General features: G+C 37.7%; 2 protein-coding genes and 1 non-coding gene across 4 annotated transcripts; 1 reads left to right on the top strand and 2 right to left on the bottom strand.

The window, feature by feature from the left end:
- Nucleotides 1–271: 271 nt before the first annotated feature.
- LOC132623810 (fructose-bisphosphate aldolase 1, chloroplastic-like) lies at nucleotides 272–3,475 on the bottom strand. Its single transcript, XM_060338624.1, has 6 exons — nucleotides 3,233–3,475; nucleotides 1,992–2,261; nucleotides 1,787–1,896; nucleotides 1,415–1,505; nucleotides 1,037–1,306; nucleotides 272–730 (listed from the first exon to the last, which is right to left on the bottom strand). The coding sequence occupies exons 1-6, from the start codon at nucleotides 3,392–3,394 to the stop codon at nucleotides 452–454; spliced, it is 1,182 nt and encodes a 393-aa protein (XP_060194607.1). The 5' UTR covers nucleotides 3,395–3,475; the 3' UTR covers nucleotides 272–451.
- Nucleotides 3,476–6,045: 2,570 nt separating this feature from the next.
- LOC132623811 (protein CHAPERONE-LIKE PROTEIN OF POR1, chloroplastic) lies at nucleotides 6,046–13,610 on the bottom strand. Of its 2 annotated transcripts, none has more exons than XM_060338626.1 (5): nucleotides 13,418–13,610; nucleotides 8,509–8,658; nucleotides 8,294–8,394; nucleotides 6,725–7,169; nucleotides 6,046–6,393 (listed from the first exon to the last, which is right to left on the bottom strand). In XM_060338626.1, exons 2-5 carry the CDS (start codon nucleotides 8,619–8,621, stop codon nucleotides 6,243–6,245), a joined length of 810 nt encoding a protein of 269 aa, XP_060194609.1. In that variant the 5' UTR covers nucleotides 8,622–8,658; nucleotides 13,418–13,610; the 3' UTR covers nucleotides 6,046–6,242. The 2 variants fall into 2 exon arrangements, with proteins under 2 accessions (XP_060194609.1, XP_060194608.1); XM_060338625.1 differs by having other exon boundaries at nucleotides 8,294–8,397; nucleotides 13,418–13,602.
- Nucleotides 13,611–13,640: 30 nt separating this feature from the next.
- TRNAE-CUC (transfer RNA glutamic acid (anticodon CUC)) lies at nucleotides 13,641–13,716 on the top strand. Its single transcript has one exon. It is a non-coding gene; the product is annotated as a tRNA-Glu (tRNA).
- Nucleotides 13,717–24,741: the final 11,025 nt, after the last annotated feature.

Consider the following 24,741-nt stretch of genomic DNA (forward strand, 5'->3'; position numbering starts at 1 on the left):
GACCATAGAATATCCCTATTTGAGAATTCCAATTGCTACAGATGAATAATCCTAGTTGCCCAGATAGGTAAACTGAGATACTTTTGGCTACTTGTGTATGAAAAAGATGTATGTTCTGAAAGCGGAATATGCTATAAGCAATTCAATATCTTGGAATAGTCAAAAGTTTCAGGGGAAAACTCGTAAAACATAGATAGGCAAATAATGTGTTTACAAATATGCAACAGAGAAATTGGTTTAAATGGCCATTTGGTGCATGACTGCATCATAATTTGGAGAAGAATTTGAAGAATAGCATAAAACTGAACTCAGTCGCATGAATGTCAATAATTGCTAATAAGGTACATGTTATATGAACAAGGATAGTATTCTTCAGGAGCTATAAGCTTTTATGCAGTTCATCTCAGCCACATCATGAAACATGTACATACTTAATTTGGTTCTAAATAACTCAGTAGACGTATCCTTTCACGAACATTCCCTTCTTGGCCTCCTCAGACTCACCCTCACCGGTGTATTTGCCAAGCTGTGCGAGAGAGTTGGCACTTGCTCTAACAAGCAAAGCTTCCTGAGCTGCCTTCACATTTTCTGGTCTTCCACCCCATGTCGTGAGGCATGTGTTCTGAAGGGCTCTGGCGTATGAGAACGATACGTGCCATGGGTTGGCAGATTGGTTCATGGCATTCAAGTTAAGAGTGGCCTCCACTTCAGATTGTCCACCAGACAAAAACTGTAATAGCAAACATTGAATAATTAGTAGTCGGCTTCTTTTAGCACTGTCAGTGTATGAAAGTTAGAGATTTTTTCATTTTTGGCTCATACACCGAAAATTTAATTACAGGGCTAGCCAAAATATACAAAACCTACACACTTATCATGTATATTTTCGTATACAATATGTATATTAATGTATGTTTATACTTAATATACAAAACAAATGTATTTGTCGGCTATTATCTTTTAGGACAGTCCAAAAAGGTAATTATCACAAATTTTGTTTAAACTCTTTATATAATAGGAGTTTTTAGGTACTTGCCATGATTCCGGGGACAGCAGGGGGAATTCTTCTGTGGAGGAGCTTGAGGGTATAATCGGCAACTTGATCAGGGGTGGCCCTCTCCTTGCACTCAGCTCCAGGGGTGACCATGCTAGGCTTCAAGAGGATACCTTCAAACATGACATTGTTTTGGGCAAGGTAGAAGAAAACTTCAGCCCACACCTTCTGGGCAACCTCGAAGGTCCTATTGATGTTGTGTTCACCATCAAGCAAAATCTCTGGCTCAACAATTGGTACCAACCCATTGTCCTGCAACAATTGACAAGAAGTTTCTCTGTTAATCATGTTGGAACTCCAAGAACGGAGAATTGCATCATATTTATTGTGTCACCATTAGCTATTTGCCGGCTTAATTACCTGAGAAATTGCAGCATAGCGAGCGAGACCCCAAGCTGCTTCTTTCACTGCTAGTGCAGAAGGACCATTGGGAATGCTGACCACAGTACGCCTGTAAGATTCACAATGAAGAAGATAAGAAGGGCTTCAAGTAAGCATTTGTTTCTCCATTGAGTTTAATTTGTACTTATATTATACTACTATTAATACTTTTTATGCTATCAGGTGGTAATTATTCATAATAATAAGTGGCATCAGTAACCTAGAAAACAAGGTGACTAGTCTTCTACAACAAGTTAAATTGCACTGATTGTGTAAAATTTCATTTACATTCTCAATGAATATGAAGTGAATGCCATTCAATTTATATTTGAAAATAGAAAAGTATTCTACCATTTAGCAAAACGAGCGCCTTGTTGGTAGTACGCAGCAGAGCGGGAGGCAAGGCCGTCAAGACCTTGGCACCAAGATTCATCGTTTGAACCAGCCAAGGGAACTAGACCCTGTAGTTTTCATTAAAATCATAATTATAACTTGTTAAACATGACAACTAAATATTAATCAAGAATTTAAGAGAAGCCGGCATACTGATCTTTACCTTGTCAGTCTTAATTCCAGGAACAATGTTCTGCTCACGAAGTACATCAACAATTTTCTTTCCATCAACAGTGGACTGGTAGAGTGTCTCCTCAAAAAGGATGGCACCTGAAATGTACTGACCAAGTCCTGGAGCTGAAACAAGAAGGGTTCTGTATGCCTGGCGATTAGCTTCAGTGTTCTCTAATCCGATTGAAGCTAAACGCTTCCCGCAGGTAGCATTTGACTCATCCATGGCCAAAATTCCACGACCAGGAGTTGCAATAGTTTTCTACAGTCAACAGTTAGTTTATATGATCAGCTAATGCTTCATGTACCTTGACGGTTTAGCCATTTGAAAATACTTCTTAATCTTGTTTAGCCCTTATGATATATTCACATGCTATTTCCTAGAAGCTTGTGTATAAACCAACAGTATCACAGTACAACCTTTTATAAGGGTTTTTCTTTTTTCAGCTTAATCATTCACATGACACACAAATAAAAGTGACTTAATACATCAGCAGCCCCTTAAACTTGTCAATAGATTTCGTTTAAACATTCAAACTATGGCTTGTTCCAATCGAGCACCTGAACATGATAAAGTGCTCCTATTAGACACTTTTTGGAAAAACTTTTGTGCGTGTTCTCAAGCGTAGATTGTTAAGTTAACCACATAAAGTATGTTACCTCCTTTAATTATACACATCTGTCTCAAGTGGAACAGACCTGAGGTTCTACAGCTTATTGAGGTTAATGCATATAAATAAAGGAGGTGACATATTTTAATTGGTTAACTTATCCATGTAATGGCACTTAAGAACACACGCAAAAAAATCCAAAATTTGAATCAAAAGTGTTTAATATGAACATTTTATCTATGCTCAGGTGCTCAATCGAAACAAGCCGTAGTTTGAGTGTCTAAGTGAAATTAATGACAAGTTTAAAGGGCTATCGATGTATTAAGCCAATAAAAGTCTTCTATAGGAAAGGCAACTAGTGGACAGGAACTACGTTATTTGCTAATTGCTAGTAAAAGAAATTTGATGAAATGCTATTAAGCAGTGGAAAAGAGAGTAAGATGGTAATTGCAACTTCTATCTTGCAAAACCTCAAGTGAAACAACATACTAGTAAGTAACAGAGCAACAATTTACTTGATTAAATTAATCCTTAACTTGCTACAACACGTTAAAATACACTGATAGTGTGAAAATCATCAGTACATATAAGCTAGAGTCATAATGCTTTTAGCAGTACGTACCGCGGTTTTGATGAGCTCATCAGCATAGCTGGCACGGACAGTGAGTCCGGAAGGTTGGCACCGGACAACGGAGACCGAAGGCTGGCGAAGGGCCTGACCCTTTATGAAGTCAGTTTTGTTAATGACTGGTGATGTCTTGAGGAGAGATGCTGATGATGCCATTTCTTTTCTTTCCTTATCTTTCTCTCCTCAGCTATAAGTTCCTTATCTTTTTGGTTGTTTGCTTCTTGTGTTTATAAATACTAGTACAGCCTCATGCTCAATATGTTTATATAGTACCAGCAGATATGCCATTTGAGGCCATAATACACTGACCAATAAACAAGTGACAATTGGCTTGATAACTTGCTGACCTGGCTGGACAAAACTAGGAATTACACGAAGCTGAGCTAACAGGACGAGAGGTGCCAGAGGTTCCTCTTTAAGGTGGGTTAATCTTGCTGACCTGGCTGGACAAAACTAGGAATTATACGAAGCTGAGCTAACAGGACGAGAGGTGCCAGAGGTTCCTCTTGAAGGTGGGTTAATCTTGGAGTAATGGGTTTTGTGGTTAACAATACTTTTTGATCAAATTAACATGGAGGATTAGATTGAAGAACATAGTTTAGCTAGTTTCTCGTCACTTGCGTTTTCGAATATATCAAAAATTTAAGATTTAGTGTCCGAATTCAAGGTTAAAATAAAAAAGTTTTGACTCTCAAAATTCGAAAAAATTCCACATAAATGGGAACAAATGGAGTAATGAGTAAATACTTACGCTCATAAAATGTTCACACCAATCCATGATAGTCGAAAGGAGGGATAAGTCAACGGAGAAGTGTTTAAAACTAAACTAATAAATGCAAGATATGTATTTTTAATATGCACATTTAACGTATATTCGCACTTTATTTGTACATTAACATCTAAGGTTAAATTTTTTGATTCTATGTAATAATGTGAATATGTATTGGACGCGAATAAATATTTACAAATCTGGAACTCTGCGCCTAAATAAACACCTAGTAATAATTCTATTATTTTGTGTCCTTTATCTTTCACTAGACTTCGCACAGTACCGTCAAATCTGGTTGCTAGAAGGGACTAGCTATCAAGCACTAGTTGAATTTTGAGGCTCTGATTATCCTACAACGCAAGTTAAAATTCCTAATCCAGTCAAATTTGGGTTCTATCAAGTCAAGACTAAGAGAATATATAAACCAATGCCTCCATAAATTTTATCGTGATTTATAATTATAGCTTTTTTCTCTTTCAGAAAAATGGGTGGTCGATTGTAATAAGTGGCTCAATCTTTGTTTCATTCGGAAGAGGAAGATTAACAACCTTACAAAGAAAGGTTGATGTGATGAGATTGGCAGGTCCTACCAAATTGATTTGTTTTGGACAATTGAGGGATGCACACGTTTCCCTTTCAACATGGCAAAAAGTTACTGAAGCAATGTGGTGATAAACCAGACGTAAGAATTTATTCCTCTTTTGCTTGTAACATCTGAAGAAAAAAAAAAAATTAGGTGACTGGTACCTGGACAAACCTCACAAGCTGACCATTTCATGCTTCATCCCCAGAATATTCCTTTTTTTGGCTCAATCGTCGAATATTAGAAGATCACTGGTCTAACTAATTTGAATTTTGCATCGGGTAGGTCAACGAAGGGGGCAAAGCACCGATTTCATGCTTAATCATACCCAAAAACATCCTCTTCTTTTCTTGCTTAATCATCCAATATTGAACCTCTTTTTTTTCTCAGACTGCTTTATCATGGCTTTTGTCGCTTTCGTTAGTTTCATTTCCGTTTTGCTTTGTACTTTTGTCGCTTTTGTTAGTTTCATTTCCGTTTTGCTTTGTACTGTTTGCGTTTGTCTAACTTTTTCTCATCATGTTTTCTCTTAAGCTGAGGGTCTTTCGGAAACAACCTCTCTATCTTCTAAGATGAGGGTAAGGTCTGCATACACTTTACCCTCCCCAAACCCCACACCGTGAGATTTCACTGGGTATGTTGTTGTTGTTGTTATTGATCTAACTAATCCGAGCTCGCGCTGGGTAGGCCCACTAAAGCAGGTCAAGGCAAAAAATGCTTTCTCCTTAGAAGTTCTTCATTCCGATATCTGGTTTGAGGTGGTATGCCAAATATCTACCGCTCCATTCCACCACTCTAATCAAGAAAAGGTAAGCACATAGTACATCACATCAAGTGATCAAACAAGTGTCAGGTTAGCGGCTGGAATTCAATAATGGCCCATGGAATTTTTCAGAAATAATGTCATCACTCTTAAGCCACTCAACGCATCCCATGACAAACGACCACTAGACTACAGTTGTGTAGCCAACTTTCCTTTTATTTGTTTCTTCCTCAACTGTTACAGCTGAGATTGTGCTTTTGCAATACCCATCACATGCCTAAGCACAACCACAACATTTTAAGTGTTAAATCAATGGTGTGGTATCAAATGTGAAAAACAAGTGTGTGTGTGTGTGTGTGTGTGTGTTCTATTGTTCAAAACAAGGCGTATATATGTGTTCGGACAAGCCCACACGTGCCGATGAGAAGAACCGGGTAGATACACGTGCCAATGAGAAGAACCGGGTAGATACTCTATGCATACTAACTCGCATGTTCACACTAAACCAAGGTTTTTTTCTTGGACCAATAGTCACAAATTAAGGAATCAGCTAATCATGGTCAAGTGATATAGGTTAGTTTTTTGTCCAAAAAAATAATTAACAAAATACTCAAATGGCAAGTGAACAGCACCAAACATTTAGCCAGAACAGCAATCCTAAGAATTACTCTTAGGCCTCGGAATAAGCAGCATTTAGCCTGAAGAATCACCGATTTCTAAGAAAAGAAGAACGTCTCATTCCATAAATCTACAATTCCTTGCATCAAAAATCTCACTAGATCTTAGCAATACAAGCTGTTACCAACAATCATGGCACTTGGCCTGAGTTTCAATTTCGTGCTCTCATTTAGAAGTACTTCTCTAACAAAATTGAGATGATGAAACCGTTCTATATGAGGTAAGTAGAAGAAACCCACAAAAGTGCATACGTAATCAGTGAAGTTGTCACCTCCAAACTCATTGGCCCTTTCAGTATGGGAGGAACCACAGACACCATCAAGAATGTCCCCAAAAGCCAAGAGAAAATAAAAGCACCAGCTCTGCACCACAATATAATCAAGAAAGACTTTAACAAAAAAAAAAAAATGTGAACACCTTGACTATCAAATAGGAAGGTTAATACATGGAAGAAGTCTAGGAATTCAAAAACTTAAAGACATAATTCCATGAATAACTTTAATGTCTACAACTAATATTGAGCAAGTGCTTTACTAAGCTATACACCATCAAGGCAAAATTTGTGTCCATGTAACATAGGTCTCAGGACAGTTTTTCTTTGTTAGTCATGAAGTATTAAGTCAACTGTGCAGATAATAATGACCCATATTAAAAAGGCAAAACAGCTAGGTCAGAGGAAAATTTAAAGCATACCCATATAGAAAAGCTCGAAGTTTGCTCTTTAACCGATCATGAATGAAATATATGGCAGTGATGAGGGAAATGGCAACTTGAAGGGTTGGACCTTCTTCAGTGGGAAAGAGAACTGTGAGAGCTCCAAGGACTATGAAAGCAATGGAAGTTTTCACAATGAACTTTGTAGCTGGTGTCCTAAACCTGCTAGTGACAGCCTGTACAAAGCGAGATTGTTTCATTTCCCTGACTTTCTTGTTAATATCAATTTTTGGGTTCTTTCTATCGTAGAATTTCTGCATTATTATTTTATCATGGGCAGCTTCAATTGCATCCACGCTTGGTTTATGACCAGCATATCTTTGTATTAGGAAGTTCCTAGCAGCTTGGATTTCATCCTCAGAAGCTTCCTCGTTAATTCCAAGTCGTTTGTATGGGTCCTTCACATTGATTCTCGGAAAGATAGCTGCACTTGAAGAAACAACACACACCGAGAAGAAAATGCATCAACAAGAGCAACTAAAAAGGAAAAAGTAATTAAGAACTCGGATTATTGAACTGAAAGGTAATTAAGAAGCATAGCAGGCTCCGTGCTATTTTGTGCATATTCACATGTAGACGACATAAGAAGTTATAATTGGAAATGTCTTTTTCTGTACAAAAACGAAAAGGCAGATATTTCTTTCTGATAACCACGGGATTTATGTTAATTCTGAATCCAAGTAGAAAGCCATCTACTACAGAAATCTTTAGGTATCTTCCCAATGTTACTACATCTATTGATATAATGCATCTAAGGGGATACTTCCTTGCAGTAAGTGCAGCCTCTCAATCTGCTAGACATGATTAAATTTGATAGACCCACCAAAAAAAAAAAAAGAAATAAAGGGTGTGTTTGGTACGAAGGAAAATGTTTTCCATGAAAAAAAAATCTTGGAAAATAAGTAGTTTTCTTACTTATTTTCTTGTGTTTAGTACGTGAGCAGAAAATATTATCCCTAAAATATTTATATATAATCTACGCAATACATGGGAGGTGAGGGTGTGGGTAGCCGGGTAGGAGTGTGGGGGTGGTGGGGATGGGAGCTATAAGGGTGGGGTAGGAGAGTGATGTGTTGGAGTGTGAGGAAGAGACAATCAATGTGGAATGACACTTGTGTAACTTGTTTTCCCTACTTCCACTAGAGAAGTCATTTTCCTCATTTTTAAGGAAGTTGTTACCCTAGAGAAAATGTTTTCCAAAACTTTTTACTAACCAAACATGGGAAAATTGAAAAATATTTTCCTCCATACCAAACACATCCAAAAAGGAGCAAACACATATAAGACATGAAGGACTTGTTTCTCAAGATTCCAGCTTCCTCTGCTGCTTATTTATCATCGATAATAATTTAATGGAGACCTTATTTTGCTCACATCACATCTTTCAACAGAGTAGATATCTAAAGGAATGGCAAAAAGAGAACAGAAGAAAATCCACATTCATAAACTTCTGAAAATGAGTCCATATGCATCTCAACAGCCATGTAACTCAGGCATAACTTCTTCAAATTATAAAGAAGCTAAATTAAGAGGAGCCATAAAAATTACCAGCAGAGTCATCTGTAGAACCACCAAAAGAAGCTTCCATTGCACACTTGACTATAGGCATTCTTCTTGGGTGATACTTCTGTGTAGAACCAGTACAACAACTTCTATATGATGAACAAAGAAAATGAAAACGATCAATCAGGAACGTTCTACCATTTGAGTGAACTCTTAAAAAAAGTAAAACTTATCAAAACCACACTTGATAGAGCATGTACCTTGATCTCCCTAAGATAGAAGCTGAAACTCTCTTCTCACGCAACCCTGGACATTGTACAGGTAAGTGGAGACAGTATTTTATAGGACTGGCAGCTAATCCTGATGTTGCCATTGTAGCCCACCTTACTATTTGTTGACAAACTGAGAAACTGCATATAATTTGAGTACGAAGAAATCAGAAGACCCAACTAAAAGAAATGATCCATAGAAGTCCAATAGTAAGTGATGTAAGATACTTAAAAGTTCGACGCAGATTCTCTGCAAAGAATCAAATCCTACAAAGAAAAAGAATTGACTTCCAATGTTGCATACTGAAGAAGAAAGCTCAACACTTAAAACAGAATTATGTAGTGAAGCATTAGCGTGAAATCCAAGCATATGCAATGAGGGAAAGAGAAGGGAAGAAGATAGGAATTGTGGGAATCAGTCAAATACATAGTTCGATACAGGTAACCTGAAATCTGTAAACCTGTGCTTATACTACGATTTATTCAGCAGATTATACCTTCTTTTTTTAATCAAGTAGATATATTCTCATTCATAAACATGGCCAAAAAGCTGGCCGTATACAAGGGTTATACCAAAAGGTAAAGAATCTGGAAAAGGAAATGATTGGTGTGTCTTCTATACAACAAGGAACTCTATGGGTGCACGAAAAAAGAAAAAAAAAAAGTGATCGGAGACTACTCCTCAACTAAGCAAAACTCGGCTCTACCCCCCTCAAAAGCTCTCTTGTTTCTCTCTCTCCAAACAACCCACATTAACGCAACCACATTCTTCTCCTTCTTCTCCCGCTTTACATCAGAACGTCAACTCTTTCACAGTTTTTCGCATTATCCATGAAATGCCGAACCATCTTAAGCATATCCCACCATAACCTCATGGTTAGACCACAATGTAGAAGAAGATGATCGACATCCTTGCTTGCCTAACACCAGCTGACACAAACAATCTTCCGTTTTCTAAGGTTTTCCATCGTCAAGATGACCCCTCTAGTAGCTAGCCAAGTGAAAAAGCAACCTTTCTCGGCACCTTAAGTATCCAAATTGCACTACGTGGAAAAGCTTCTAACTCCGTAACCAAAAGTCTCGTAAAATGACTTAAAAGAAAACCTTCCATTATTGCCTAACCCCCACCATAGAACATCAGGGTTATCAGACTGAGTGACTTGTCTATGGAGGGTAGTCATCAATCTTTAAAACTCTGTCACCTCCCAATCGTGGAACTCAAATCCCAAAAGAACTCACTAGCTTGCGTCACCCTGATTTGCTGAATAGTCGAATCTCTCTGGCATGATATTTGGTAAAGACTCTGGAACTCATCTTTCAATAAGTCGTCTCGACACCAACTATGATCCCAAAAATTAACTCTCCTCCTGTCTCCTACCTTAAATGAGATGTTTATACTAAAATCATCCCATCCTTCATAATATTCCTCCACAAACCACACCCAAAAGGCAAAGTGACATTTCTAGTTCTCCATGTCTCGCCCACAACTCCATACTTATCAATTATCACCCCTATCCAAAAGTTTGTTCCTCCACCCCGAATCTCCAAAGCCATTTGCCCAGTAAAGCTTTGTAAAACACCTTTAAATCTTTGATGTCAAGGCCTCCCTATATTTTAGGAGATGTGACTGTCTCCCACCACAACAAGTGAAACTTCCTTGTCCCATCCCATGCATCCCACAAAAAGTTTCTCTGAATCTTTTCCAACTTTCCTGTGACCGAAGCTAAGGCATGAAAAAAAGCCATGTAATAAGTGGGGATGCTCGATACAGTGCTCTCAATAAGCACTTAATTTCCTCCTTTGAACAACTAATCTCTTCTCGACCCTCTGAAGAACCGAATTCCACACCATAAGATCCTTATCCGAAGCACCTAACGGTAATACAAGATAGGTAGTCGTGGAGAGCACCAACACTATAATTCAAAACTTGAGTGAGCAATCCAATATCTTCCACCTCTCCTAATGGGATAATCTCATACTTCCTTAAGTTAATTTTAAGTCATGACACCACCTGGAACCAATTTAGGACTTGGCCTAAATAATCCAGTTGGGTCACATCTGCATCACAAAAAACCAAGGTATCACCCGCAAACAACAAGTGTGAAACCGAGATTGTCCCTACAACCTCAACCGCAGCATTGAAACCCCTAATATATCCTCCCAAGACGGCTCTATCCATCATTTTGCTCAAAGCTTCCATAACTAAGATGAACAACATCGATGACAATGGGTCTCCTTGTCCCAGACCCCTCGAACTCCCAAAAAAACCACGCGGATTGTCATTCACCAAAACAAAGTATCTCACTGAAGAGATGCAAAATTTGATCCATTTTCTCCACTTTTACCCGACCTCCATCTAAAGCATAATGGAGCCCAGGGAATTCCAATTCACATGGTCAAAGGCCTTTTCGAGATCAAGTTTGCACAATACAGCTAGCACTCCTTGTATTCTCCTTGAATCCACCACTTCGTTCGCCACCAAAGCCGCATCCAAAATCTGTCTACCCTCCACAAAAGCATTCTGCGAAGTAAAGCCAGTCTCATCCAGCACCTTTTTAAGTCTAAAGGAAAGCACCTTAGAGATGATCTTATAGATGCTTCCCACTATACTAATGGGTCTATAGTCCTTCATGCTTGTGACTCCCTCCCGTTTAGGAATGATGACAATAAACGAAGTATTCAAACTTTTTTTAAATTCACCCCTTTCCTGAAACTCCACAATAGTATCCATCACGTCAAATTTGACCATGTTCCAGCAATCCTGCAAGAAAGCCAAAGAGAAACCATCAGGATCTAGAGATTTATCATTTGTACAACACTCCATCGTCTTTTTTACCTCCTTCATGTCGATAGCCCTATCTAACTATCCGCACTCTTGACCTCCAATCTGCTTCCTCTTTGTACAAACGTTCTTAGAAGTCTAGAATTGCCCCCTCTACTTGCTCCTCCCCTGCATGCCTTACCCTGTTAACCTCCACCGACTCTATGAAGTTTCTCTTCCTATTTGCAATGGCTACCCTATTGAAAAATTTTGTGTTGGAGTCCCCCTCCGCCAACCATAACGCCCTCAATTTTGGGGCCAAGGTCAAATCAGCTAGCTTTCAGCTCCTCTTTCCTCTCCTTCTCACACCTAAGTATTCCATACCTTTATGTCTCCTTTAACCATTACGTCTCTTTTAAGCAATTTCAACTTCTTGGCAAGCCTATAAGAAGGCCTCCCCTCCACCACATAACTACTAGACAACCAGCCGCTCTCTCCCTGAAATCCGCCACTTTCAGCCATATGTTCTCAAATCTAAAGGACATCTCATTCATCTTCCTCTACTACCATCCAACATGATAGGTGGATGGTCTGATATCAGCTGCGGAAGAGGAAACTGGATCACATTGGGTACCAACTCCTCCCAAGAAGTAGACACTAAAAATCTGTCAAGTCTTGATCGGCAGATTATATTAACTAAAACAGTTAAATATCTTAGAACACTGTGACAACTGCAGCAAGACCATTCCAAAAAGCATAAACCATATGAGAGCTAGGGAGAAAGTAGAACTGTCATTTGGATTACCACTCCTATGGCTTCATACTATTAGATATCACAAAACGATTAAGAACTTAATCTACTGAAGATACCACCAAGAAGAAAAAAGTAATAAATCCTGTTTCAAGACGAGTAACCGTATGCAGCATCAAATTAGAAGTCAACTTAATAACATTATTTCCTATTTATCAGACTGTAGATAGTTCGAACCACCGAAAAGAGTATTCAATCCTTTGCTCTAATCAACTGAGCTACCTAAAATACTTTCCTAGAGTTTGTTTTCTTCATCAAATAGCGTCCTACCTTATCACTTTACTAGTAAGGGAAAATTCCTTTACTAAACTAAGAAATAGAACAGATAATACTTGTTTTCGCTTGTTTGTAAAGCTTTCAAGTGCTCTTCAGCATCTGTATAATCCACCAACACGCTCAAGAACTAGTCAAAGAAAAACAAGGCGCAATGAGCTCCTGCTCATAGTCACTAAGAAGTGTAATCTTGTACTCCAGGGAACGGGACCCCACCAAATAGGTTCTTTCTCTCACGTAAATTCACCCTCCTATTTAATTTCAGTGCCGGAAGAAATGGGATTTGAACCCATGATGCAATCATCTTGTATGTCCATTCAGCAAATCAAATTCGTTATTGGCTTTCCTTTTAAACAAGTCATTCACATCCTAGTACGCTTGTGAGGCTTTGTCCGCTTTGTTCCAATGACACAACGAACCTAACAGGTTTGTCAACTGAACTTGTTCATCCCTTCTGCCACTTCTCTAATTATTACTCCCTCCGTTCCAATTTAAGTGTCTTACTTTGACTAGACACGGAGTTTTAAAAATTGAGACTTTTAAATGTGGTCCTAAATTAAAGATGTGTATAATGTACTAAAATGTCCTTTAAATCCTGTGGTTATAAACTTGTCATGTAGGATATTTGTAATGTCAACTTACTCAATATAGCAAGAGGCACTCCTTTAGGACAGACCAAAAAGGAAAGTAAGACACTTAAATTGGGACAGAGTATCTTTTTCTCAATCTCAATTGAGAAATAACCATGCCTACTGACTAGTTACTACTGAGCAATTTCTACTCGGTATTGTGTACTCAATTTTTCATTTTGTTCATTGGATAAATGAAGCTTTTCCAGCCCCATGACAATAACACATTCCAGAAGTACAATAGTTTACACAGTGTAAATTAACTTTTCCACCCCCTCTTCCACAACATAAATGAAACCCCACTACACGAAATTCGATAAAGATTAAATATTTTAAGAGATTGGAGCTATATTAACGAATTGAAACAGTAAAAAGAAATGGAAATGGGGTAACAATCCAAGTAAGCTTAGAAAACAAAATGAGAACCTGGTGGTTATTAAAGGCTTGCTGCGTTGTTCTTGTTGTTGTAGCTCGGAAAAAGGTAAAGTAGACGGCGGCCAATTCCTTAGGCGACAGACATTTGAAGTGGGATTTTGAGTTCCCCAATGGATAGGAGTAGCCAAGAAACACCTATTGTCGAAGCAGGGGATGAGGGTTTTGAGCCTAAAGTGTTTGGGCCTTATAGAAATCGTTTCAAAGCAATGTCAAATCCGTTGTAGTCTAGTTGGTTAGGAGGATACTCGGCTCTCACCTGAGAGACCCGGGTTCAAGTCCCGGCAACGGAAGCTTTATTTGTTTTTTATATAGTCTCAACAAATATTGACTTTTAGAGTGTGTTCGGTATAAAGAAAAATGTTTTTAAGAAAATAAGCGTATTTCTTACTTATTTTCTTGTGTTTGGTATGCAAACAAAAAAATATTATTGTAAAAGTATTTGTATATAATTTAAACAAATACCATGGAGGTAGGTGGGTGCGGGGGTGGTATGGGTGGAGTTAGAAGATGAGTTGGGGTTGGGTGGAGAGAAGCAATGTGGATTGCACTTGTAGACTTGTTTTTACTACTTTCATTATGGAATCCTACATGCCTAGCACACACGTGAACTAGGGGCGGAGGTACACCCTCCCAAGGGTGTTCAGCCGAACACCTTTCGATGGAAAATTATATCGGGTGTATAGGTAAAATACCTATTTATGTGCGGTTATATATTAAATTGAACACCCTTGACATAAGAGACAGTTGTGGCCCAGCCGTCTAGGGTGTCCATTATCTTCTTAAGGGCGCATGTTTGATTCCTAGGAGCAGCTTTGTGCGTTTTATTTTGGACCATTTTATTTATGGTGGAGAAACTGTTAAGACAGACCAAACCTTTATCTTAAAACTTTAAAGTTATGTAAAATCAAATATTTTTTTCATTAAGCAAATCTTAAAGTTTTAAAGTCAAGTCAGAGTTCTACTCATCCGCCATAATTGTGATAAATTATTTAAATCATATGATTTGTTAGTAGAATTTTTTTTGTCTTTTTATGTTAGTTTTGAATTATAAAATTATATTTCTATTTAAGCATTTGTATGGTTTAGCCAAATAACTGCATTGTTTGATTTAGAATTTTCGGAGCACACATTCAACGCAAAAAATTATATCGATTTCTTAAAAATTTGAACACTCTTGACGAGATTTCTGGCTCCGCCACTGACGTGAACACAATACTTTCTTTGAAAAAGATAAGGGGCTGTTTGGTTATAGCATGTAGGAAAGCTTTGGTTATCTCACTATAAAATCTGGGATTTAACTTTTTCACTCAGTTTTATTGAAGGTCATATGGTTTGATGGATTTTTTGTTAACTAGTTGACTCATGGTCGCAATTTCCGCTTGATACTCCAGTACAATTGATTATTATTATTTTTTCTTGTAACATATTTGATTCCAAATAAACCAGAAATGATTGCTCAGCACCCGAACCTATCAATTAAAATGCCAAGTGAAGTTCATCTCAATTTTCTTATAATATGTTAGGAGCCGTTTGGACGTGATTTGAAATCATTATATGAAATCAGTTTTTGAAATTATTATGATTTGAAGTTGAAGTTTTGTTTGGACATGCAATTTAGATTCTTAAGTTGTATTTTTTTCTTATATACATAAAGACCCCACAAGTTACGAAAACCATAAAAACTTTCCCAAGTCTTATACCATCTTACCAAATGAGCATATCATATTTCAAAACAAAATTAATACGGTACTAAAAGACGTTTCTGAAAAATACAGCATCAAGTGATCGAACTTTAATTCAATTAAAAGGAAAATTGAACATGACTTGTATAAGTAAATGCAGTTGGTAAATAGTTGATAAGAGTAAATTTGTTATAAATATATTACCAACTTGCAGATCTTTTAATATTTGATTAAATGGTTGGTAAATATATTTACCAACTTATGGATCTTTTTTTCACAAAATATAAACTTATGGGTCAAGTTTTACATTAAAAAAAAATTGAAATCATGATTTGGAATCCCAAGCCATACCTTTTTGGAGAATATGGGATTTAATTGAAATCATGATATGAAGTTAAAGTTGAAATTTTATGCAAATTGCATAAACAAACACTAATTTAAAATCAAAATATGAAATCATGATTTCATATCGCATGGTCAAACGCCTACTTAGTTATTGCACTAAGATATTACTAAGTCAAAAATATTAAAAAGAAATCTTAGCTCTCCACTTTTCTAAACTCAATTTTTGAGGTGTTGCCGGAACCTAAATGACCTAAGAAAAAATGAAATGAATACAAATTCTTTAAAAAAAAGTTACTAAAGTACCCTTAACGCAGGAAATTCCTGCGTTAAAGGCCCTTGTTTAATGTAGGAATTTCCTGCGTTAAATAAGCCATTAAAACTATGGCAGAACCTTTATTTTCCACACTTCTCCATTCCTTCATCTCCTCCATTTTCACTCTTTTTCCATACGTTAGCCCCCCCCCCCCCCCCTCCCAATAAGTCATGTTTCAAAACTTTGGAACGTCATTTTATGCTATAGAACTTGATGTTTATAAGTGCGGTTATGTCACGACCCAAACCGATGAATCGTGACGAGTGTCTGACCTCTATTGACCAAGCACCCCTATACTCGTATCTGAAACTCACTAAAAGATAGGGCGGTCCATTCAAGACTTATAACTGAATTATACTGACTTATACCGAACAACATCAAAAGATTTGCATCAAGAACTATCAACCATCTGTGCATATTTACTATCTGGAAAGGACAGCGCAAGCCGACCAGGCTGCTGCATATACTGTACACAAAAAAAAGGAACCAACAAGGCTACGTCAAGTACCATCTACATACAACTGTCTACAGACCTCTAATGGAGTAGAAAACTATAGAAAGGACGGGACAGGGCCCTGCCATACCTATATATATACATATACATCTCAAAATGGCATACCAAAGTATACCGCAGCTCCGGATCAAGTGGAGCGCACTGACTGTCGCTAAGTAGAAATCCCACTGAGCTGGATCACCTCTCTGTCTACTTGAACCTGCGGGCATGAACGCAGCCCTCCCCCCTCCCCCCCCCCCCCAAGCAATAGGAGAGTCAGTACGGATAATGTACCGAGCATGTGAGGCATAAGAACATCAAGTACATAAGAATCATGAAAGACATCTGAAACATGAAAGCAATCTCGATATCTGAATGCATATGTAGATAAACATCTGAGGACATCTGCATAACATGAAAGTGCCTCTGAGGGCGTAGGACATGCATAGGTCATAATATAACTGTTAGTGATGTGGAACGTACAGCCCGATCTATAATCTATACCTTATATCTAACCCTACCATATCATGTGTGCTAAATACTAACAAGTCTAATCTCTAAAGGTCCAATAGATTAGTACCTAAGGCCCTACCCATTAAGTATTAAGTCTAATATACAATTCTCTACTAAATAAAATATAATATGGGGAAATAACTCATATATACGGCTAAGGCATCTAATTTGCAGCCGATGTAACCCACTGTATTAAGTATAGATAATGAATCTGTTATGTATAGCTATATATAAACATTACGTATGCTCTATATATATAATGTATATGCTTTGTATAATCATGTATAAACACTGTATAATATGTATAAACGATGTATCTACTTTGTATAAACATTGTATACTAAGTATAAACAATGTACCCGAACATAGGAGGTGGCTATCTCATCATCAACAAGCAATAAGCTAGTAGTATTTCTGTCTACCCTTTATAATGGTTGTTAAACCCACATTAAAAATCATAACTATCAAGGTATTCCATAATTAGCAATGCCAAGATCCAAGGATAAAGAAATTCTTCAATTAGAAATTTTTCAGGACAAGTTTACAATCTGTCTTGTGAAATATATAAAATCAAACTTAAGAGTCGATTAGGCGGCCATCTTCAAACAACTGAAGGAAAATATTAAATATGTTGGGATGAGCCTTTCCAATATCATCTAGCAGCGATAGTGAAGGGCTTTTTGCTAATAGCTTCAGTTAGAGTCCCAGTATAGCTTTTTACAAAGATGTTACACATTCTCGATTTCAAAATCTGAAAACATTATTGCTTCAATCCCCAAAAATAACTCTGACCGGAAAATCATATTAGCTTGGGCAACAAATCAAGAGAATAGAGAGAGAGAGAGAGTGATTGAAGAAGATAAACAACTGAAGATATATAAGTAGCAAGGTTTCATGGATAGGGTGGACAGAGTTGGTGTGAAGAAAAAGATACGGGAGGAGGGTTAGGAAGAGAGAGGAGAGATAATTTTAGCTATTTGGAAAAAAGGGATAGGATTCAACAGGTAATGATAAAGCTACAATGGACTATCCGGGTTATAAAGTAAGAATTGGGCTAAATTTCGTACACTAGATGACTTTACAATATTGGGCCATAATTATCTCATATAATATAGGGTTTTCTTAGTACAGAGCAATTAAGATTTAGATTTCCTCTGTGGAACTCAAACATGAATTCCGTTCCTAATAAGCTTGTCTTAAGACTCAAAAGTCAAATACAAAATATTCAAACCGATTAATCCGAAATCGAACTTAAAAAATCCAATCCAATTTGAGCTTATTTGAGTTGGATTTGGATTATAATTTCTTCAATCTGAAAATCAAAAATCTAAACCGACAATTTCATATCCAATCCGACAGCCCGAACGCCCACCCCTGCATGGATGCATTGAAAAATGTACTCAGACAATTTTCTTGATAGGTTTGCTGAAAGTCAAAATGTTGTCTCATGTTTTGAACTTTTTTCGTGGGTGTAATAAAAAGTTCTAAAAATTAGTAGAATAACAAGAAAAACTGATATGAACATCGCTTGGCAATTTAATTGATGGGTCGTGATGCCATTGTGGACTACCGTTAAGGATAGGGGTAAATTTATTTATTTTGCTAAGGGCCGGAATAAATTTACACGCAAAATCTAACGGAGGATAAATGTAAACTATTTTTAGTAGCACAGGGGTAAACTTGACTCATGCACCATATAAATGAGCTCCTAGTTGATACATTCATTGGGTGACAAAGCTTGAATTCATTCAAGGAATTCAAAAAAGTACTAAAGGATCATATCTAGAATTTGAACCTTCTTTACCTCTGTAGCGGTTCTATTTTTTCCGATTCGTATTTGCACTTGTCTCATTTAAAAAGGAAAGTGTCCCGGAGAAATACGGTTATCAATCATACCGGGGAAAAGGAAAAAATATACTTCTACGTCGATGATGCTCTAAATGGACTTATTTTAGAGTCGCCACCTAATTTTTAGGAAATTAGAAAAACCAGTTCGAAAAGGGTTCATTCAAAACGGTTAAATTTTAAAAGAATCTTAATCTAACCAAAGTATGGGTAAGGGTTCTCGTGATCCCCCGGGGAAGGTGGTAGGCACCCCGGTATTAACGATCCGTAAAATACGGTTGACCTACGGGTTCTAATAGTATGCCTTTGTAGATATAAATTGATTGTCATAAAAACAGTTTTTGTTTCCTATTTCCGCAAATAGAAATTAGTCATTTATGCAAAATATACCCCGTTTTAAGAATCAAAAGTGGTAAAATTTTGCCTAAAATTGGGCGTTTAGGGTGTCGGACTAGAACACTTAGGCTAACACCCGAAGGCTCTTAGCCTAAGTAGGACTCTACCTAAGTCCACCCATAAAAAGTTTTTTTTTTAAAATAATTTAGGTATACTACTATAGTCCATATAATATTATGTTGTCCATTTTTGTTCTATCTTTTGCCAAGTTTTAATCAGATTTTATTTTTTAGCCTAAGTCTAAATAATCATATTAGTCTCACAAGTTTTGTCCAAATCAATCCACATGTCCAAGTCCATAGGTTTTCGTAAATGTTCAAATCAGTCCCACATCTTATCAAGTCGGCAGTTTTGGTCCTTTAATCAAATCAGTCCCAATTTGCATTTAAAGTCTCAAAATTAGTCTTGATTTTTGTAGTAAACTAATTTTGGCGCATTTAAAATACGACAATCTCATAAGGGTTCCAATTGACAGAATAATTGCACAAATAATAACTTAAAATGCGTAATTAAAGGAGATAGAGAAGTTGGGTCGAGTAAGCCCAAAAAGAAATTGTTTATGCAATCGGGTTCATCTTAATTCCAATGTATGCTCCATTTTGCTCCAAGTTGGGTTGACTCGATTTAGATACGTTAGCGGGCACCGTTGGGGCCCACCAACGGGTTTTGGATGGACAGAGAGGTAAAGGACATACATGACATTAGTATACGATTCACAAATTAACTAAGTCCAAAATTAAAAGCTATAATGATTATTACAATGCCAATGAATTACATCAGACTTGGGGCAAGCCCACTTAATACTTTGTAACGGCAGAACAAGGAAAATAGCCCAAATATGCAATACGCCCATAAATAACCGAGACAACAAACACATGGATGATAGGTTCAAATACCAGGCTCGAACTGAAAATTTCCTAAGTATGGAATGTAACATACATGATATACCACAGATATACCACTGCATTCTATCTCAAATTTTTCTAAATGTTGAACCATGATATACATGATATACTAGGTGATATACTTGCACATAGAGAGCAAAACCCTTTAGAAAGGCATACCCTCCATATACACTGATGTACACTACTCTTCCCCAATATTCTCCTTTTCAAAATAACTCATCCAAACTACCAAAAACACATCAAAGTTCCCAGAAGAAATAACTAAAATTTCCAGATTTAAATCACCTAGAATCAGGCAGAATGAGCAGCCAAATTTGTAGTCTAAAATAACAATTTTTTGCACAACAAATCAAGTAGTGTTCCAGTTAATCAAAATAGGAAAAAATGAACAGTTTTGCTAAACAAATACATATATGTCAGCCTCTAAAACTCAGTACAGAGCAGGGTTTTGGGAGTCAAATGAATACTCAAAGTTCATGGTTAATCTAGTCCTAAGTTAAAGCAATCTTCATGCAATGAGGTTTTCCAACAATTCAGTTTTAAGAGGTTGATGCACAGGTTGTACAAACATAGCCCACAAGCAAAGCTTTCAGTCCAAACTTAGTTAATTCAGTGAGATTCAAAGATGAATCAAGCATACAAATTTTTATGGTTTCCAAAAAAGCTATAGTTTTCACACTACTTTTTTCAAGGTTTAAACTCACACAGCTTCTCATTGCTATCTTAAAATGAGTCATTTATAAGCTAAAACAGTTTTGAGCAAGTATCAAACAGGAAAGAACCATAAAGAAACCACCAATTATGGTTAAGAATACAACTAAGGGAAAAACATGAGATGCATCATGGTTTAGCAGGTTTCGAGTCTGCAAAAAGCAAGGCCAGGTTAGGCAACAGCTACATGAATAAGGTAAGAGTCCAAGTGAAGGCAGGGGAAGACAGTAGCAGGGAAAAGGAAATAAGCAAAGGAGTGTCCATTAAGCCAAAAACAGAAAAACAGAGGATGGGTGTGAACACCAACTGTTTCCCAGTTTCAAGAAATCCAAGAAAACATAAAGCATGATAAGAGGATCAAGTTATACATAAGTGTCTCTTTTGAGACTATTCATAGGTTAAGATAGTATCAAGTTCATTTTGTCCTTAATTACCTAAACAGGATAGCATAGAGCAGTCATAAGTGGAGGGATCAATCTCAATCTAGTTTTTAGCCTATCACATGATTAGACTCCTAAATGATTTAAACAATATGCTTAAGTAATTCCAGATTTCCCAATTTCATTAGTTAAGATCAAAACAAATTCAAGTTCAGAGTTTTGTTTCAAGCAAAGATTCAACAGCAAATCACAAGGTGTCTCTAGCAAAATCAGGTCTTATAGGGGCGTTAGTGAAGTACTCAATTCCCAGAAGCATGTAAGGGAGTCAAAGGCTAAAATAGGAATCAAGTAGGTACATATAGTGATCAAAATTAGTCACAACCAAAGGATATTTTCAGACAGATGTACTGGCAGTTCATGGAATCCAAAATGAGACTAAAAAAACATGATACTATTCCTAGGTGCAAGCATAGGTATATTATTGTCACGACCCAACTAGGGGGCCATGACGGGTACCCGAAGCTGACTACCGAGCACCCCTCATCATACTAGCTATCATACCAATCCTGGACATACATCATTCTCAACGCAAGACTTATCATGATCCAATCTCCAAATCTCCCAAAACATAAATATGTGCATAAGCCCACGAGGTTACAAACTGATGTACAAAATATACACAGAAGAAATCTCATAACATGTACTACCCACACATAAGTATCTATGAGCCTCTAACTAGAGTACTGAAATCATAAGGACGGGACAAGAACCTGCCGTGCCCCAATATGTACACAAAAGAATTGTTACTCCTTGGAAATTTCCCCCGCTAGTGTACAGTGATTAGGCCAATGAAGGGTATGACGTATATGGTGTTTTGACGAGGGACAACGTCCTTTAGACTGGTATCGAGGTGTTAAACAATTGTTAAGAAGGTTCCATAAGGGTCGGAGATGAAGCGAAGTGATGGAAATGAGATTCAGTGAACTGGTGGATTATACGGTCGATTATACGGACCGTATAATGCTTTTACGGCCGTATAATGAACCGTAGAAGAGTCACAGAGTGAGGTTGCTGAAAGGTGGGTTTTACGGTCTATTATACGGACCGTATAAAATTATACGGCCCGTATAATGCACCGTCAAATTGACACAGAAAAGGGTAATCACTGGAGCAGTTTTACGGTCGATTATATGGACCGTATAATGATGTCGGGACAGATTTCAACTTTATAAAATAATGATCCAAGTCCATTTTATTTATTTCCCCTTCTCTCTCCACGACCCAATCTCTCTCTAGAACATTCCAAAACTCTTCCAATACAAGAATGCAAGTGAAGATCAAGATCAATAACACCCAAATCCATGAAATCAAGAGTGTGAAACTCACCAAAGTTCATCTATACCAAGAAATTGCAAAGGAAGTGAAGTAGGGTTTTTAGTATAAAAGAGTATTGCTACTCAAGACTTGTTCCACCATCATCTAAGGTATGTTTTATGACTTTATCATATTATTTAAGGTATTAGGAAACTAAGAAGCTTGAATTGTAGAAAGACATGGGAAATGGGTCTTGAATGGGTGAATAGTGTCACCATTGAATGATAGTGGAATGGAATCATGAATGTGACGTGTTGTGATTATGAATACGTTATAAATGATGTTTGTATCATGAAACAAGTATTAAATGCGTGAAAACACAATAATGAGTTATAAGGACAAATGTGGGGAAATTAGAGAAAAATGGTGGAATGTGGTGAATATATAAATGATGGTTGTTGATCGTAATATTGTGGATGTTGTTGAGAACGTTGGGAGTTGATATGGACTATGGGAAAAGTAGTATAAGTAAAGGAAGTGATGCCCAACTTTCTCTAGAAATAGTGACGTATTCCTTAAGTCGACGAACTAACGTTAATACGGATTCTTTCGTGAAGGTAGCGACGTGACATTAAGGAGAGCAAGCGAACGATAGCTCAGCTAAATGACAAAGGTATGCGAGGCTAGTCCTTTCTTTCTAATGGCATGAATCCTATAGCCTAATTTCCTTTCCTCTCCAGGAGTTCCTATATTCCGGAAAGCTAAAAGCCTATATCCATAAACGTCTATGTAAGATAAGAGATATGATATGATGATGCCATATTGATAATGATGTTATTTATTGCTTACACTCACCTTATGTATTAATTCCTTCAAGGTGAGGCAGAATGTCAATCATTGCTCCGTAATGAAATCGGGGGATCACGACCTTACGTCACCCCGATAGAGTATATTTAATCTTGAGCTTTATGCATGTACTGTAATAATATGAGCATGTTATGATAATATCACACCGCGCCTAGTTGGCTGGGCAGTCACCGCTAAGGCGGGAAGCTATACGGATACACCATGACCATTTGGCATGGGCAGACACCACTAGTAGGCGGCATGAGATGGTACCCCGGACGCGGGAGGCCTGGACGCGGGCTATTGTTATTGATTATCACACCGTTCCGATATGGACGGGCAGTTTACATATTACGCATACATGATATGATGATGAGTATGAGTAAGATAGCATGCATTACTTCTCTTATGATTGTCACTCAGATCCAGATGTTTCATATTGATGTCCTCATTATATTATTATTCTGTTTTCTTCATTGTTCATGCCTCTCATACTCCGTATAATATTCGTACTGACGTCCGTTTTCTTTGGACGCTGTGTTCATGCCCACAGGTAGACAGGGAGGTGAGCTTGATCCAGATTCTTAGTAGCTGTCAGTTGATTGAGAGCACTCCATTGTTCGGAGGTGCTTGTGATTCTCCTTTTGGTATATATGCATATTTGGGGCACGGCGGAGTCTTGTTCCGTCTATATGTTTAGTATGTTAGTAGAGGCTCGTAGATACGCAGTGTGGGTTAGATGGTTTCACAAGATGCTATTATGTGTATATATTATTTTGGTGGCCGAGAGGCAAATGTATATAAAGCATTTATGTTTCCATATAAAATATGATTTTCCTACAATTAGTGTATAAAGTTGGTAAAAGAGCATTAAGTGAGTAAGATGAGTAGTAGCTCGAGTGGTGCTCGGTGGCTAGCCCCGGGTACCCGTCTTGGCCCCTAGCTGGGTCGTGACAGAAGTGGTATCAGAGCGGTTTAGTCCTAGGTAGTGTCTACGAGCCGTGTCTAGTAGAGTCTTGTTTATGATGTGTTGCGCGCCACGCTAATAGACAAGAGGCTACAGGGCATTTAGGAAAATGACCATCCTTCTTCTTATGAAATCGTGCGATAGAGTCATGCGTAAGATTTTATCCTCCCTAATAGTGTGCTGTGATTTCAGAGAATGCCGCCAAAGGGAAAAGCTACAGCCGCCCAGAAGGGCAAAGCTATGACAAAAAGGCGGGCAGAACGAGAGCTTCCGATAAATGTAGGGGAAGGCGAATCACAAAATGAGGCCTCACCCGATGTAGAGGAGCAAGGAGGGGCTTCAGCCCCAATTCCTCCACCAGTTGCTTCGGGTCAACAAGTGACCGAAGCTATTCATTTATTGACGCAGTTGGTTGCTGCCCAGGCACAGCGGCAGAATGCGGGCCCGAGTGATCGTTCAGCTAGTACGAGAGCCCGTGATTTTATGACCTTAAATCCCCCGGAAAACTTCATTGATGAGATGTTGAGGACCTTAAAGATTATTCATGCCTCTGAGACCGAATCCGGGGAGTTGGCTTCTTATAGACTCCGCGATGTGGCGGTATT

Source organism: Lycium barbarum, chromosome 12 (assembly GCF_019175385.1).
Source record: "Lycium barbarum isolate Lr01 chromosome 12, ASM1917538v2, whole genome shotgun sequence".
NCBI classification, from domain to species: Eukaryota; Viridiplantae; Streptophyta; class Magnoliopsida; order Solanales; family Solanaceae; genus Lycium; species Lycium barbarum.

Bases quoted from the DNA above. Each gene is read 5' to 3' on its own strand.
- LOC132623810 (XM_060338624.1), bottom strand. From the start codon at position 3,394: ATGGCATCATCAGCATCTCTCCTCAAGACATCACCAGTCATTAACAAA. The intron at 1,307-1,414 runs GTAATTAAGCCG...CAATTGTTGCAG, and splicing joins GCTATGCTGCAATTTCTCAG to GACAATGGGTTGGTACCAAT. The intron at 731-1,036 runs GCAAGTACCTAA...TTGCTATTACAG, and splicing joins CTGCTGTCCCCGGAATCATG to TTTTTGTCTGGTGGACAATC.
- LOC132623811 (XM_060338625.1), bottom strand. From the start codon at position 8,621: ATGGCAACATCAGGATTAGCTGCCAGTCCTATAAAATACTGTCTCCAC. The intron at 8,398-8,508 runs GTACATGCTCTA...TTCATCATATAG, and splicing joins TCTATCTTAGGGAGATCAAG to AAGTTGTTGTACTGGTTCTA. The intron at 6,394-6,724 runs GTATGCTTTAAA...ATTGTGGTGCAG, and splicing joins CTTCGAGCTTTTCTATATGG to AGCTGGTGCTTTTATTTTCT.